Genomic DNA, 14,854 nt, shown 5'->3' with positions numbered 1-14,854 from the left:
GCTGTCTGCGGTGGGCAGTCCAATGCAGCGCGTGGTGACAGCGTTTGAGCAACCCCACTGCTATTTGGGAACGCCGCTTCCGGCTCACTCAACGCCCCACAAGTGCACCGCGCATTTCTCTTTCAAACAATTGCGTCAAGTTTAGTGGAAAACGAAGGATGTTTGGTGCCCCTGCTGGTGCATTTGGGACTGCCACCAGCACGGCGACTGGCGGTTTTGGGACTGCCGCCAGCACGGCGACTGGCGGTTTTGGGACTGCCGCCAACACGGCGACTGGCGGTTTTGGGACTGCCGCCAACACGGCGACTGGCGGTTTTGGGACTGCCGCCAACACGGCGACTGGCGGTTTTGGGACTGCCGCCAGCACGGCGACTGGCGGTTTTGGGGTGGCGGGTGCTGGTGGATTTGGGGTGGCGGCAGATGCAAATAATAATGATCCGATGAGAGCGGCACAGAACCTTCAGGAATTTGGGGGACAGAGCACCTTGGGGCGTTACCTGCTGGAGCTGGACAACGCATACAACGCCCTGCACCCCAACTGCCGCTTTCGTGCCTTTCTCTACAACATGTGTACCCCCGGGCAATCGACCATGGCGGTGGAGCGGGAGCGATTTATCACTGCTCAGGCAGGCGGCGGTTGCAGGGAGGAGGAACTGCTGCGGGCGCAGGAACGCAACCCGGATCCGCTTCGCATGTACCCGACGCCCGTGCACTTCATGCTGGAGCTGAAGGCGCGGGTGGAGAAGCAGCAGGAGGCCATTGCAGCCATGCGGAAGCACGTGGAGGCGCTGATCTCAAAAGCAGAGCACTTTAGACAGTTGGACGAGGCAAATGTCGCTCAGTGCCGGGAGCTGATGCTGGAGCAGGTCATGCTGCAGCGTCGATGGTACTCACTTGTGAAGAAAGTGGAGACGCTTCGACGCCTCGGGTTGCCGCTTGGCGAGGAGGGACGCATCGCAAGCATTGTCAAGACCCTCAAGCTGCAGCTTGCGGCGCCAGGTGTGTACAAGGCGGCACTATCAGAGCTGCAACCTTTCCTGGACGCCGAGTCCGCAGCTGTCGCATCGCTTCTTCGAAGCTGCCCGGGTGAGGAGGAGGCGCGTGAGCCCGCCATTCCGAAAGAGGGTGGTATGCTGCAGCGACGCACAGACCCACAGCTTCTAAAGAACTGGACACGTTTTGCGGAGCACATTCAGGAGGGGGTAGAAGCCCTAGTAGAGCTACTGGAGAAGGACACGGCAGACATGCGTGCGATTCGGCACCGGGTGGGCTCAGTATGAGGCATTGTGTAGTCAGAGCCCTTCATCATCCCTATCCACATTAAAGCGCCCGATTTGCCCTTCTTGTGTTTTGATCTTCATCGGCTCAGCTGTTGTTGTTGCTGTTGTTGTTGGTTTGCCCTGCACACTGACACAGAGACGTCCGCCGCATGCGGCTGTCCCGTGTTCACTTAACCTCTCTTCGTCCTTCGTATTCTTTCCTTTCTCCATCTCTCGTCTTGACGCTCAACGACGCGTCTGTTTCTCTGCGTGCATTACTTTGATCCCCGCTGCGGTGCCGTGTCTAGTAAAGTGTTTGCTTGTATCGCGTATTCAGGCGGTTTTGCTGTCAATGGCGGCGGTCTGGCGGAGTTTTAAGTTCTTCGAGTCGGAGGTGCTGAAGGGGCCGCTGAGCCGCATGGAGATAACGAGTTGCTGCTACGGCCACAAAGCCCTCTTCGTGGGCGACGGCGAGGGGTTCGTGTACGCCGTGGACCGCGGTGGCGCCACGACGCTGCTGGAGTTCCCCGCGTACAAGGGGGCCGTGACGCACATGAAGCACCTGCGTTCACGGAACGTACTCGTCACCATCGGTGATGACGACGCGCTGAACACCGGCATCCTGCGGGTGTGGAGCCTGGACGCGGTGTCCGAGTCCACACCGCCGTGCAGGGAGCATCGTCTCTTCGGAGCGAAGTACCCACCGCCGTCTGAGAGTGTTGTTCTGCGCACCAACTACAACGCGGAGTTGATGAGCTCGTTGAAGTTTAGAGGGCGGGAGGGAGACGCGGAGAACGCCATCCCTGTGACGGCGTTTCGCACTGTTGTGGTGGACTTTGATGTCTCGGAGGACCTTCAGAACGCCGCGGTGGCGCTCGTCAGCGACGAGGTTGTGGTCCTGCGCGGCGACCTTGAGCGCGACCCCAGCGTGAAGATGCGTCGCCTTCGCAGTGGGGTGGCACGCGGGGCCATCGCTTTTGTCGGCTTCCCGGGGGCGAAGTTCACACCACGTGGGGCGCAGGGCAAACAGCACCTTTTTGGGCCCGGCGCCGGGAACGCTGTCGCGCATGCGCTGTACATTGTTTTTGCCGACGTTGTGACGGTGTGGCAGGTGACCGGCGCCGCGGACTACGCTGAGCACCGCTGCGACCCACCCTTTGGGGCGGCGCCGGAGTGCTGCAGCCTGACTGACGGCGGCCAATTGGTCGTCGCGAGCACCACAAGCGACCAGATAGCCATCTTCGGAAGCGAGGAGGTGTTGTCGCCCTCGGCACAGACGTCCATCACTCTGCCGGTGTTCGATCCCACACTTTTTGGTGCTGTGCACTTTGCGGAGGTGGAGGGGCGCAAGCGGCGGCTACTGGCACACCGCGGCTACGTCGTTGTGCTGACGCAGAGCGGGGCGCGGCCGGAGAAATTCACGCTGCAGTGCTACGACCTGTTTAACCGTCTGCGGTGTTTGGCCCGCACGCAGGAGAACGCCTGCACCAACGCCGCGTGGCTGGTCGCCGATGCAGTCGACATTCTTGTCATTTGCCAGGAGGCGAGACATGAAGAGTTTGTGGCGCAGCGCGTGGTGCGGCTGGTAGAAACGGACCTCCAGGCCCGGCTGGAGCAACTCTTTCAGAAGGAGTGCTACGATGTGGCGAAGCGGCTTGTGCGTCGGCTGCACGCCGCAGACGCCTCGCAGCAGATGAGCATACAGAAGAAGTATGGTGATTACCTCGTATCGAAGGAGAAATACGCGGAGGCCATCGATCAGTACATTGAGGCTATTGGCTTCCTCGAGCCCTCGTACGTCATTCGAATCTTCGTCAATGGACAACACACGACCGACCTCACCCGGTATCTGGAGGAGCTGCACCACAAGCGCCACGGGAACCTCGCCAACCGCAGCCACACGACGCTGCTGCTGAACTGCTACATCAAACTGCGGGATGAGGCGCGGCTGTCGGCGTTCATTCACCGCGACGACATTCGTTTTGACGCTCACAACGCCATTGAGGTGTGCCGCCAGGCGGGATACTACGATGCCGCGATTTATCTTGCGGAGAAGTACGCCCAGCCACACGACTACGTGATGATTCAGCTCGAGAACCTCCACAACCCAACGAAGGCGCTTGCGTTTATTCGCACCTTGGGCGTCGACGACGCCGAGGCCATCCTGCTCGAGGTTGGGAAGGACTTGGCCGGCATGGAGCCCCGCGCCAGCACCGAGGTGGTGGCGGAGTTGTGCATTCAGTGGAAGGGGCCTGCGCGGCGTCTCGCGGACCCCACCCGCCCCCACCGCGGCGCTGCACAGAACTACAGCTATCCGCTTCAGCGGCAATCACGCCCGCCGCACCGTGGCGAGGCGAAGGAGTTCATGCAGGTGTTTGTTGATTCCCCTGTGTGTTTATTTTACTTTTTGCGTGCGGTGGTGGAGAGCGGCGTGATTGACGGCGGAGATGAGTCGCAGCGGCTGGTGTACAACACCCTGCTTGAGTTGTACATGACGCGGGAGCTACGGCAGTGCATCCGCCACCAGGTGACGCCGGAGGGGACGGAGGTGTACACGGTGGAACCCTACGAGCGGCGACTTGAACAGGCGCTGACGTTCATGGAGGCGTACGCTGGCAGTTACGACGACTACCATGCCCTAGCCCTGGCGGAGCAGCACGACTTCGAGGAGGGAGTGTTGTTGCTGCTGCGGCGTCTGCATCTCCCCTCCGATATCATGCAGTACTATGCGAAGAGGCTGGAGGAGGGTGCCACGCCGGCGATACGACGGGCAGCGCGAGAGAAACTTATTGACGCCTGCTGCACCCAACTGCAGCAGGGCGGCGGCAACCTGCAGAGTAGTAGCGGTGGGGTTAGTGACCGTAGCAAGGCGAATGTGGACAACAGCGGCAACAGAGGGTTCGACGAATCCACGAAGGAGTTGTGGTTGTCACTCCTTTCGCTGCTTGTCCGCAGCCCAGATACGGAGTGGAAGGACCTGGTGCAGGTGCTGGAATGCATTGAGGCGCACAATCTCCTCTCCCCGCTCGCCGTGGTGGAGGTTCTCAGCACCAACCCGAAACTTCAGCTTGGCACCGTACGCGAGTACGTTCTGCGGATGATGCGCAGGGACGCGCAGCGGGCGGAGGAGCTGCACAGTCTCATTGACGCGCGGCTGAAGAAACTGCACGAGTTGCACAGCGAAATAGACGCGTTGCAGACGAAGGCGACCGTCTTCCAGGCGCACAAGTGCTACCACTGCCACACCGCACTGGACCTCCCGGTGGTGCACTTCATGTGCCAGCACTCCTTCCACCAACGCTGCCTCAATGACATCACGGAGTGCAATGTTTGCGCCCCGGCGCATCGCCGGCTTGCGGCGGAGCAGCGTGAGGTGGAAGAGCGGCACAGTGATCCCAATGTGTTCTTTGAACGCCTAGGCGCCGCCAACGACGCCGACGGTTTTTCTATAGTGGCAGAACAGTTTGGGAAGTGCATCTTCGCTGCACCACAGCTGCGAAAGGAGGCAACACTGTTTTCCGGTGATCCCATGGTCCGCGGGGCCGCGGGGGCTCATGACAGTTGGAACGGCCTCGCCATATCGAGTGATGACGACGACATGAGGCTGGCGGCGGAGGAGGAAGACGGGGAGGCGGTGTACGATGAAGATGGGGAGCTGCTGCGGCCGGAGGCTGTCGAACTGTGGTAGGCACGGCTGCCGTCTCAGTGGGTGTGGAGTGCCATCTCTTGGCGGCCGCGGGGCTGAATTTAGTGATATATGCGTGTTGTGTGGGTGTGTGCGCGCGGCTGAGGTTGTTGCAGGTTGTGCCACGAGCACACTGCAGGCCCTTTTATTATTCTTATTTGTTTTTCTCTCTTTTCACTCCCCTGCATTCCTCCATTGCCTTTTTTTTTTCAATATGTGTGTCTGCCGTTTTCTTCATGGCTGGCCAAATGGCAACAACAACAAAAGTGCGTGCCGCTGCGAGCGTGTTACACGGCGTAGTTATTTTGTGGGGACGGGATGGGGAAGCGGCGGGAGGCAGCCGCGCTGGAGACGACGCCGGACCTCGCCTTTATCAAGAAGGGCTACCTCAACATGCTCATTCACACCAGCAAGGAGGGGGAACGGACGACGGTGCCGGTTGACTCGCTAGCGTTTCTCGAGGACCCTCGCGTCGTGCGGAGTCGCTCCATGGACCAGGTGAACTTTCACCGTGAGTGCGTCTTCAAGGCCACGCTGGAGTTTGTGGAGCCGGTGATGTGCTTGGAGGAGACGGCGGTGCGGGAGTCGACGGACTGGGTGCTCTGCTCCTGCGGAGGGCATGCGGCGTTTTACTCCCCCGTGGAGCAGAGGCTGGTGCTGCAGCAATGTGTAGTGTGTCTGCAGAGCAACGTGCCGGAGCTGGTCGATCCCTTCGTTCTTGTGCTGTATCTTGAGGGGGGCCACTGGCTGGTGGAGCGGGTGCTGCGGTGAAAAAGGTGTGTGGGCCAAGAGGGCGCCCCGTATTGTGTAGTATGCATACGCGTTCACAGTGGACCCATCTCCGCTGTCTCTGCGTGCCAGACACACTCACTCACTCTCTCTATCCCTCACTCGGAGAACAAATGGGCATCCAATCGATGTGGCGTGCTTTTGCAAAAGATGTAGTACAAATTGAGATGTGTATGCAAACTCCCATGCGTCCTTTTATCCCTCGTGTCACAATGTCTTAGAAGGTGCCATGCGGTACAGTGAGCCGCGGCAGCAGCGAAAGCGGTCGCGTGAGGGGGACGTGGGCACTGATGTGGTGGATGTTGAGCCACCGCCACCGCCACCGCCGCCGCAGGAAAAAAAGGGCTCCGCGTGCCACTCCCCCCTGAAGAGTTATGCTCCCACCTCTCTGGAGAAACCCACTGATAGCAGCGATGGCGACGGCGCCGGCGACTGCGTGTGTGTGCCTGCACCGAACATCTCCTGCAGTGGTGGTGCTGGTGGGCCTCCCCACGAGCGGAAGCTGCGGCAGGTGACGCTTGCCTCATTTGGACTCATCACAGACGCCTCGACCTTCAAAAAGGAGATTGCGGACAGGGATGCACAGATTGACGAGTTGCGGGAGCGACTGTTGTCGATGGAGGCAAAGGTGGTGGCCGCGGAGGGGGCGCTTGCCTCGTCCGAAGCACAGCTGAATCAGGTGGCGTTGCGCGCGGAGCACTATCAGCGTGTGCTGCAGGAGGAGATGCTACGCACGGCGCGGCAGGCGAGGAGCGACGCGCGAAGGGCGCTGCACCAGAAACACTTTGAGCTCGGCCAGATTGCGATGTGGCACAGCGGCGGTCGCGAGGTGTGGGTGGAGGGCAACACCCCGAAGGAGCTCATCATGCAGCTGGAGGAGTTGGCGTCCCGCCGTGATGAGGTGGAGGAGTTGAAGAAGGCAGCAGAGAAGCGTGTCCGGCAGCTGTTGCGCAGCAGTGACGAGGACTCCATGACGCCAGAGACGCAGAACGCGCTGATGGAGTCGCAAGAGGCGCTGCAACTGTACGTCTCCGAGTTTGCCGCACTTGGCGGCAGCATACAGGCGGTGAAGCAGCGGCAGTTGGAGCTGGATCACGAGAAGAAGGCCTTCCTGAAGGAGATACGCCGCGTGAGCGACGAGGATGCCTCGGAGTTCATGGCCGTGCCGGCCATTGGGCAGGGGGGGCGGTACGTGCTGATGCACCTGCTTGGCAAAGGCGGCTTCTCGGAGGTGTGGAAGGCGTTCGACCTGCAGGAGGCGCGCTACGTGGCGTGCAAGATCCACCGCATGCAACGCGAGTGGTCAGCGCAGACGCGCCTGCACTACCGCCGTCACGCTGACCGCGAACTGGCCATCATGCGAACCCTGCAGCACCCACACCTCACGCGCTTGTACGACGAGTTTGAGCACGGCGAGGCGATGTTCGTCTCTGTCATGGAGTACAGCCGGGGAAACGACCTCGACACGCACCTCAAGCGGTGCGGGTGCATGCGGGAGACGGAGGCGCGGTTAGTCCTCCTGCAGATCGTCAGCGCCCTCCGCTACCTGGCGGCGCAGGAGCAACCGATCATCCACTACGACCTAAAGCCTGCGAACATTTTGTTTCACTCGAGCAATGCGAGCAGTCTGGACATCAAGATCACGGATTTTGGTCTCAGCAAGTTGATCCAGAGCCGCGATGGGCCGTGCGACAACCCTACAATTGAGCTTACGTCGCAGGGCACAGGGACCTACTGGTACCTGCCGCCGGAGTGCTTCGACACCGCGGCCACGCCCCGGATTAGCAACAAGGTGGACGTCTGGTCCTGCGGCATCATTTTTTACCAGATGCTGTTCGGCAGGCGCCCCTTCGCGGAGGGTGAATCGCAGCGGCGCATCTGGCAGGACAAACTTATTGTCTCCTCCGCCCGCACGCTGCGGTTTCCCGACACACCGCGGGTCTCTCAGGAGGCGAAGGAGCTTATACAGAAGTGCCTCGAGTACCACCCCTCCGACCGCCACGACGTGCAGCAGCTCGCCCAGGACCCGTACCTGCAGCGCACCTCACGGAGATCGACACGTGGTGAGCGGCTGTCGTCGACGTCTCTGCCACCGCCGCTACCGCCGATAGCAGCGGTGGCAGCGGAGGCGAGGGCCAGTGCCATCCCCTCAACGACGGCACCGTAGGCCCCGTCAGCCCACGCAGTGACGAGGGTCAAGCTGAAGGGAAGCAGGGAGTAAGAGAGGAAGATTGGGTAAGGGAAAGGAGTAAGACAGGGAGAGATTGAAGGGTTCCCATCGATGACGGGGCATTAGCAACATACACAAAAGGGGAAACCAAAAAAGAAAAGAAAAAGGGGCCTCTTGACCTCATTATTTTTGGTTTCTCGGTGAGTGTGTATGATGTGGAAAGTGCCGGCGTCGCTTCTGCTACTTGCTTCATCTTCCAAACGCTGCGGGCGATGCGACCGCATGAATGCCGCTCCGCTGCGGCTGTGGCACGGGCGCACCCACACGCCCAGACACGCACACTGTTATCGGTGTGCACTGCCTTTTCTTATTCCCTTGAGGATAGAGAAGGGAAATAGCTTACATGCGGCATGTGCAAATTGAAGTGAGCGCCAGGCTGCTGCGCCGCTGGTTCACCGTTGGTGGCGTGGCTGGCACTGCGATGCCGCGGGGGATGAAGGCCTTTCCTATGCGGGACAGTGCCGCGACAGTAGAGGCAATCGCTGAGGCGTACGTAAATATGGACCTGGCGACGATGCGGAAGTTTCACGAGTTTGTTCTGAAGGGCACTGCAAGGCCGCCTGCCGCGGCCCCACTCGCCTACGAGGAGGCGTTACTGCAAGGCATGGGGGCGGTATCCGGCGGCAGCGTCGGTACAGTTGGTGCGGCTCCAGCCCCACCCAACAGCCCCACGCAGGGCGAGGCAGCAGCATCGGCGCAAGGGGCACCAGCAAGAAAGGCCGTGGATAAAAATGTATTTGACTTCACCGTCAGGAAGTACCCCGCGGCCAACAAGGTGAAGCTCATCAAGGAGCTGCGCGCCGTCTCTGCGCTCCCGCTGCAGGAGGCAAAAGCTGCCGTTGAGCGATGTCCAGGCGTCCTTGTGAAGGCGATGGCACGAGCCGACGCGGAGAAGCTCAAGACACTGTTTGAGGGCCATGGCGCCGAGGTGGAGTTACTGTGACGCTTCTCTCTGCCCCCTTGCAAGAGCGTCATTGCTACGATGGTCACTATGAATGCCGTAAAGTCTGCTTGCAAGTGAGGAGGGAGCAGACGTTTGTGCTGTGTGTGTGTGGGGGGGGGGGGGTGTTCGTGTGGATTTTGGTTTGTTTGTTTCTTTGTTTTGGTACTTCCTCTGTTTTTCTTCTTTTTCTTTTGTTTTTATTTATTTGTTCTTTGGTTTGCTGTGATGCTTCTGCTTGTTGCCTTCACCTTTTGTTCTTTCACGCGTATGTGTTGTGCCTGTCGCCCACAAGGGAGCAAAGGTTGTGAGACGGCTTACAGCAGACACGCCACCATAACAGCGTTGCATTTGTAGATATATAGATATATAAAGACAAATAGACAGACAGACGGGGAGGCCGCGAAAGAGAAATATAAACAGGGAGGAAGAGAGAGGGTGGGTTAGTTCGCAGCAGGAGAAGCACTGCATACGTCGTATCGAGGGGCACGTTTACCATGGCGGAGATCCTGATATTTTTTTTGGCGACGGTTGAGCTCATCTTCTTCTTCACCTTCGACTTCATCCTGGCGAGAATTCTTAATGCGTTGAAGCAGGACCACCCGGAGCTGGAGGAGTGTGCGCCGGAAGAGGCACCTGATTTGGACCCCGTTGCCGTCGTTGACTCGCTGCGGCACACCGTCGTGGAGATCTACGACTACCAGCATCAACGTCTCACACGCAGTGCGGGGGCGGCCATGGATGACGCTGTCACGGGGGCAGGCATCGACGAGACCCCGCCGCCGCCTTTGTACAGCCACGGGAATGCGCTATACGGCGCTGTTGTGGTGTGTGGACTAGCGGCCCCCGTTATTACATTCCTTCAGTTTGTGTTTCCCACCTCCCTTGGCTGGTGCCGCTTTGAAATGCCGGTGTGGCTGCAGTACCTTGTTGCGATTCCCGGATTGGCAGCCGCCTTTCTGTTTGCGGCCCGCACGATGCACGTGGCACACTACACTGAAGTTACTAGGCAACAGTGGATTCTGCTCATGTGGTTTCGCCTGGACTTTATGTGCATCATGAGTGCAGTGGCTCTCTTTGGGACCGGCGGGTGGCTGATCGCGTTGTGCATGTTTGTCGTTGCCCTTTACCTGGCCCACCGCGTCATGCGCATTGAGAAGCGGCTGGCCCACCTCACACGCGAGACGCAGCTGGTGCGGGGTGAGGTGGACCTCGAGCATGTCTATCGTCCCGGGAGTGCGGAGGCCGAGCAGGCGTTGGCGTCCTCGGATGTGCAGGGATACAGCGCCCTCAAGTGAAGACTTAACGTAAGACTCAGCCTGCAGGGCATAAGCGTTGGTGTAAAACGGGGCGCAACGTTACTTTTTTTGTTTGTCTCCCTTTTTATTGTTCTTCGTGTTTCGTTGTGGCTGTTCTTCGTCGTGTTTAATTGGGAAGTTGTGATGGGTTATATGTGCGTGGGTGCACGGATCCGCAAGCGTGTGGGTGTGTGAGGTCATCGAGTACGAGCCATTGCCTTCGTGTGCACTGCCTGCAGGAGGACAAACGTGCCTGTCAAGATTTTTTTGTGTTCTTTTTCCGCTTCTGCTTCCCCCTGCCCTGTTTGCTATGCAGCACACCGTTGTGAGGGGTGCGGCGGTGCAGTTCACAGACATCTCCCATCTCTTGCCGCAGCCACTGCATGCTGGCGTGCGTGGCGCGTGCAGGATTTTAGCCGGCAGATCTTGTTTTTCGTAGCTTTCTGCACACGCATGCTGCGCCGCACACTGCGATGCCTCTTCGAACAGGAGGGACCTTTTACGCTGGGGCGGGCCGTGATGGCAAAGGCTCGCCCCGTCCACACTAGCCCGAGCACGAGGAAGGGCACCCCTTTGCTCCATCACGGCGACCTCGCGGAACCCACGCACGACAGTGCCGCCGGCGCAGATGTGTCAGCAGCCCTGGCTGCATCCTCACCACCGCCACCAGCAGCGGCCCTGCAGTCGTCGAAGGAGCAGCAACACGGAGACGTCTCTGAGGATGCGTACAGGTTCTTGCTGCATCACATTGACTCGGAGATTGTGGCTCTAAAGCGACGCATCACGACGGTGGCGAAGCAGCGGGAGGCGGTAGAAAACAATCAGACCCGCCGCATCCGTGAGCTCTTTGAGTGCATGGAGCGGCCCTGGCTGATGCTCGAGTCCATCCCCGTCCCGCAGCTGCCCAACCGGGCACTAGAGGTCTACGCGAAGGAGTTGTACATTAAACGGCACGGACCTGATGCGGGGAGTTTTGAGCAGGACGCCGTCTTTTTGGATGCCTGCCGACGGAACTGGCGGGGTCTGCCGCTTGAGCAGCGCAAACCGTATGAGGTTGCCGCACGGCGCAACGAGCACATGCGGAGGGAGCTGAAGAAGAAGCTGTCCAACGGCTGCTCCTTCTTTGAGGGCTTCTGTGAACAGCTGCGGGAGTGCACGGCGGAGACGGCACGCAACGAGAAGATGATGCGGCCGCTTGACGCCGGCCAGGCCACACCACCGCGGGGCAACGCCTCAGCGACGCGAAAGAAGGCCCAGCCGCTGGCAAAGATGACGCACACGGCGGTGGCCCCCGCGCCGGCGGAGGTGGCAGACTCCGCGCGAAAGAGGGGCAGCCGGGCAGCAAAAAAGCGCGGCTCACGCCATGCGCGGCGGGCGCCCACGTGCAAAAAGACGGCGGTGGGGAATGCGGCAGCCCCCACACGCGCCGCTGCTGCGCAGAGGGCGCAAACACTGCGGCGGCAGCGGCCCAAGCTGAATAGAGTGCCGAGGGCGATGGCGCATGCCCTCAAGAGGTCCGCGGCGAAGAGAAAGCGGAGCCACGCACGATGAAAGGCTGCGCCACCGGGGGAACCCTCCCCCCCTTCCCCGAAAGCAAACCAAAAACAAAAAAAAGGTGCGGGAAAGCAAACAAGAAGGATACCAAAAATGGCGGGAATAACGTTTATGTCTGCAGTTTTGAGGACTGGCGGCATCTATGTGGCACCGCCACGGCCATAGAAATCTTATACATGTGGGCAATAAAAGACGAAAGCGCAGAAAACAAACAAACGTTCTGCCTTTAGTTTGTCTCCCCGCTGCTTTTGTGGTGGTAACGACCATGAATTGCAGAGTTGCTTTTTCACTTCTAGCTGCCCTTGATGAGTTCTGCCTGCTTGTTGTGTCTTACACCGTTCCTGGCCTCTTCCTCTTTGATCCTCCCCAATGCACGCATAACCCACTGGGCTACGATGCGGCAACTCCATTCAAAGACCGGTACATATACGTGCTGAACAAGAATCACACACAGTGAGCGACGAAGTGTGTGTGTGTGTGTGTGCGTGTGGCGTACTGATAAAAGGAGACGCCAAGGGCAACATCAAGGAAACTGAAAGAACTATAGATTTTAGGTCTCCCTGAAGTGGGAAGTGGGGGGAGTGGGAGGTCGTTCAAAAGACAGTAACAGCATCTACACAGTGACAGTCCGCGTTCCTTTAGCCCCTGCTAGTGTGTTATCCGCGTGCCACTGTTCGAATTTCCCTCTGTTTGCGTTGAGGTCGCTGGTAGTTGTATTTATTCCTTTTGCCGTTGTTTGTTGAGGCACGGATGGATTTTGTTCCCCTTGCAAGCTTTGAATTTCTGAATTCCCTGCTCCAAGGCGTCGAGGCGCAGGGGTGCCTCATGACGGTGCGGTTGGAGGCTTTCACCTGCCGCAAAACCCGCAAAAAGAAGCAGCTCGCGGCCTCCATGGCACAGTACGCGAATGCGAACACCCCACCACTCGCTCCCGCCCCCAACTGCAGTGTGTCGCCCCCGCCGCTGCAGTTGAGCAGCACTTCACCAGTTGTTTTTGAGCCCGTTGACCCGGAGGCGATTGACGAGCGGCTCGTCTACCTCGTGGCTGCCCTGAACAGCATATACGGCGACGAGGGCTACGACTTCTCGGTACTCACGGAGGAGGACTTTGTGGTCTGCAACGAGGCGCAGGTGCGGGCCGAGGTGGATGTTACTCTGCACTCTATGCCAGACTCCTGTCGCCTGGCGGTGAAGCAGTTTTGGACGCTCGTGAGCGAGCAGGTGATGGACGCAAGCCAGGGATGCGAGTACTTCCGCTTTGCGTGCCCCAGCTGCGACCCCATGGTGTCCCGCTCCCTGTTCTCGCAACACTACTTCCTTTACAACAGGCGAAATCGGCTGCTTGTGTCCCTTCTCCTTTTTGCCGAGGGGAACGCGTACCGTGGTGACGATGGCTTTATCGCTGGCAACGGTTTCTATATAGAGCGTGACGACGCAGCGGCGGACGGGGAGAAAAGTGGCGGCAGCAGGGTGTGGCAGGACCACCCGGAGCCGTTGTCTTTGAACCAAAGTGTGGGTGGCAAAAATCGACATTTCTACTACGGCTACTGAAACATGTTGACATGATGCACCGGGCGTGGAGGATGCAACCTGCGAAACATGAAAAGAAAGGTGAGAGCTGATGGAATGAGAGGGAGAGAGAGTGAGCCGTATGGAGGCCGGAAAAGGCGGGGAGTAGATGACATGGCGGGTGGTATCATCCGGGTACATACAAGCATATATATATATATATATATATATATATATGAGTGAGTGGGAAAAAAAGGGGGCTTGGTGTGAGGGGTGTCGAAAGGGGCAGAAGGATCCTGCCAGAGGCCTTTTGTGTTCAGCTTCCATGATGGTCACTGCCGCTGCCGGGCCGCTTCTTGCCGATCTGCATGGGTGAGACAACTCGGCAGCTTTTTTTGTTTTTTTGTTTTTGTTTTATTATCTTCTCAGCGACGTGAGTTTGCCTTCCAGCTTTTTTTTTGTTTTTGTCTGGATGCGACTGCACGTGCGCGCGTCGTCCCCCGTCTTGTATTTTCTGTTGATATTGATTTATCCCGCAATTTCTGGGGCGGGTGCCTTCGACCTTGGAGGGAGGGGTGACAGTCGTGTTCCGTGAGCATCGCGGCGCCACACCCCGCGCTCTTCCTCACCATCGCGGCCACCCCCTTCACCCGTCCAGTCACGCAGCGGGGCGGGGGGTTGCGTGTCTGCCGTGTGGCGCTTGCGTCGTTTCGCTCCGTCACCATCATCATGTCGCTGCGCCCCGCCCCTCATTCTTCCTTCCGTCACTTCTTGTGCTACCCGGCAGTGTGCCACTGTGGCACTTTTCCTTGACACCTGCGAAGGGGCAACCGAAGCGACGCCGAGGGTATTCCCTCGTTTGTTGGATTTTATGCTCGCTTCTCTCCTCATGCTTTTCTTTCTCTCTCTGCGCAGGTGACGGGTGTTTTTCCGGCCCTTGCGCCCTTTGCGGCGGTGCAGCGGACCAAACACCACCACCGTCGCTTGTCCCTTTGCTTCGAGGAAAGGCGGATTGTTGGCATCGCACACCTGCGCACATCGGCGGAAAAGGCCACCCGCGAGTACGGGGTGAGGTGCGACGCCGCCAACAGGGCCATGGGGGAGGCGGAGGCAATAACACTCAACACCAGCGGGGAAAAAGACGAGAGCAGCACCGAACGGAAATGGGGGCGGGCGCTGCGGACCCGCAAGGAGGCAGCGAAGTCGGCGAGAAAAGCGCCGGCAGTGTGCTGGTGGCGGAGGCAAACAAAGTCTCTGCAGCGCTTGTGATGCGGATGATCGACATGGCGCGGGAGCGGCAGGATGAGGTCGCACTCCTGCGGAGGGTCCGAGAGGACGCCCTGACGGAGCGCGCGGGACGGGGGGTTGGGGTGCTCTTGGCGACTACACGAAGAAGCTGCGGGAGGAGATCTCCAGCGCCTTGCTGGAGGCCGCCGCCATTTGCGACAAGGCGTTGATGGCGCAGAAAATACCGGCGCCGCCATGCTGGACGGCGAAGCGTCGACGCGGCTGGAGAAGGACCGTCGCTTCACGTGGCAACAGAGGACGAAAAACCCACAGAAATGCTGCGCCGTCGTGTGTGGCGTCCGC

General features: G+C 59.3%; 9 protein-coding genes across 9 annotated transcripts in view, besides 5 other annotated features; all 9 read left to right on the top strand.

Moving 5' to 3' along the window:
- Positions 1-158: 158 nt before the first annotated feature.
- On the top strand, positions 159-1,280 carry TraAM80_05351 (nucleoporin (NUP54/57); the record flags this gene model as incomplete). Its single annotated transcript, XM_029382234.1, has 1 exon — positions 159-1,280. One exon carries the CDS (start codon positions 159-161, stop codon positions 1,278-1,280), a length of 1,122 nt encoding a protein of 373 aa, XP_029237915.1.
- Positions 1,281-1,370: 90 nt separating this feature from the next.
- Positions 1,371-1,393: a microsatellite.
- Positions 1,394-1,611: 218 nt separating this feature from the next.
- On the top strand, positions 1,612-4,947 carry TraAM80_05350 (uncharacterized protein; the record flags this gene model as incomplete). The annotated part of the gene is made up of 1 exon (XM_029382233.1): positions 1,612-4,947. The coding sequence occupies one exon, from the start codon at positions 1,612-1,614 to the stop codon at positions 4,945-4,947; it is 3,336 nt and encodes a 1,111-aa protein (XP_029237914.1).
- Positions 4,948-5,262: 315 nt separating this feature from the next.
- TraAM80_05349 (uncharacterized protein) lies at positions 5,263-5,715 on the top strand (the record flags this gene model as incomplete). Its single annotated transcript, XM_029382232.1, has 1 exon — positions 5,263-5,715. One exon carries the CDS (start codon positions 5,263-5,265, stop codon positions 5,713-5,715), a length of 453 nt encoding a protein of 150 aa, XP_029237913.1.
- A 90-nt stretch (positions 5,716-5,805) lies between these two features.
- Positions 5,806-5,837: a microsatellite.
- Positions 5,838-5,962: 125 nt separating this feature from the next.
- TraAM80_05348 (putative protein kinase) lies at positions 5,963-7,900 on the top strand (the record flags this gene model as incomplete). The annotated part of the gene is made up of 1 exon (XM_029382231.1): positions 5,963-7,900. One exon carries the CDS (start codon positions 5,963-5,965, stop codon positions 7,898-7,900), a length of 1,938 nt encoding a protein of 645 aa, XP_029237912.1.
- A 406-nt stretch (positions 7,901-8,306) lies between these two features.
- Positions 8,307-8,906, top strand: TraAM80_05347 (ribosomal protein L7/L12; the record flags this gene model as incomplete). Its single annotated transcript, XM_029382230.1, has 1 exon — positions 8,307-8,906. The coding sequence occupies one exon, from the start codon at positions 8,307-8,309 to the stop codon at positions 8,904-8,906; it is 600 nt and encodes a 199-aa protein (XP_029237911.1).
- A 494-nt stretch (positions 8,907-9,400) lies between these two features.
- On the top strand, positions 9,401-10,201 carry TraAM80_05346 (uncharacterized protein; the record flags this gene model as incomplete). Its single annotated transcript, XM_029382229.1, has 1 exon — positions 9,401-10,201. The coding sequence occupies one exon, from the start codon at positions 9,401-9,403 to the stop codon at positions 10,199-10,201; it is 801 nt and encodes a 266-aa protein (XP_029237910.1).
- A 453-nt stretch (positions 10,202-10,654) lies between these two features.
- On the top strand, positions 10,655-11,752 carry TraAM80_05345 (uncharacterized protein; the record flags this gene model as incomplete). Its single annotated transcript, XM_029382228.1, has 1 exon — positions 10,655-11,752. One exon carries the CDS (start codon positions 10,655-10,657, stop codon positions 11,750-11,752), a length of 1,098 nt encoding a protein of 365 aa, XP_029237909.1.
- Positions 11,753-12,220: 468 nt separating this feature from the next.
- Positions 12,221-12,245: a microsatellite.
- Positions 12,246-12,505: 260 nt separating this feature from the next.
- TraAM80_05344 (uncharacterized protein) lies at positions 12,506-13,306 on the top strand (the record flags this gene model as incomplete). The annotated part of the gene is made up of 1 exon (XM_029382227.1): positions 12,506-13,306. One exon carries the CDS (start codon positions 12,506-12,508, stop codon positions 13,304-13,306), a length of 801 nt encoding a protein of 266 aa, XP_029237908.1.
- A 165-nt stretch (positions 13,307-13,471) lies between these two features.
- Positions 13,472-13,501: a microsatellite.
- A 153-nt stretch (positions 13,502-13,654) lies between these two features.
- Positions 13,655-13,683: a sequence feature (A-rich).
- Positions 13,684-14,720: 1,037 nt separating this feature from the next.
- Positions 14,721-14,854, top strand: part of TraAM80_05343 (uncharacterized protein) — a gene marked incomplete at both ends in the record, with an annotated part of 516 nt that continues 382 nt past the window's right edge. The window contains one exon of the mRNA XM_029382226.1: positions 14,721-14,854. This exon is cut by the window's right edge and continues 382 nt beyond it. Within this exon, the coding sequence (XP_029237907.1) occupies positions 14,721-14,854 (134 nt within the window).

This window comes from Trypanosoma rangeli (assembly GCF_003719475.1).
Source record: "Trypanosoma rangeli strain AM80 chromosome Unknown Tra_15.4_contig_00172, whole genome shotgun sequence".
NCBI lineage: Eukaryota > Euglenozoa > Kinetoplastea > Trypanosomatida > Trypanosomatidae > Trypanosoma > Trypanosoma rangeli.
This window is presented reverse-complemented; position numbering and strand designations above follow the sequence as displayed.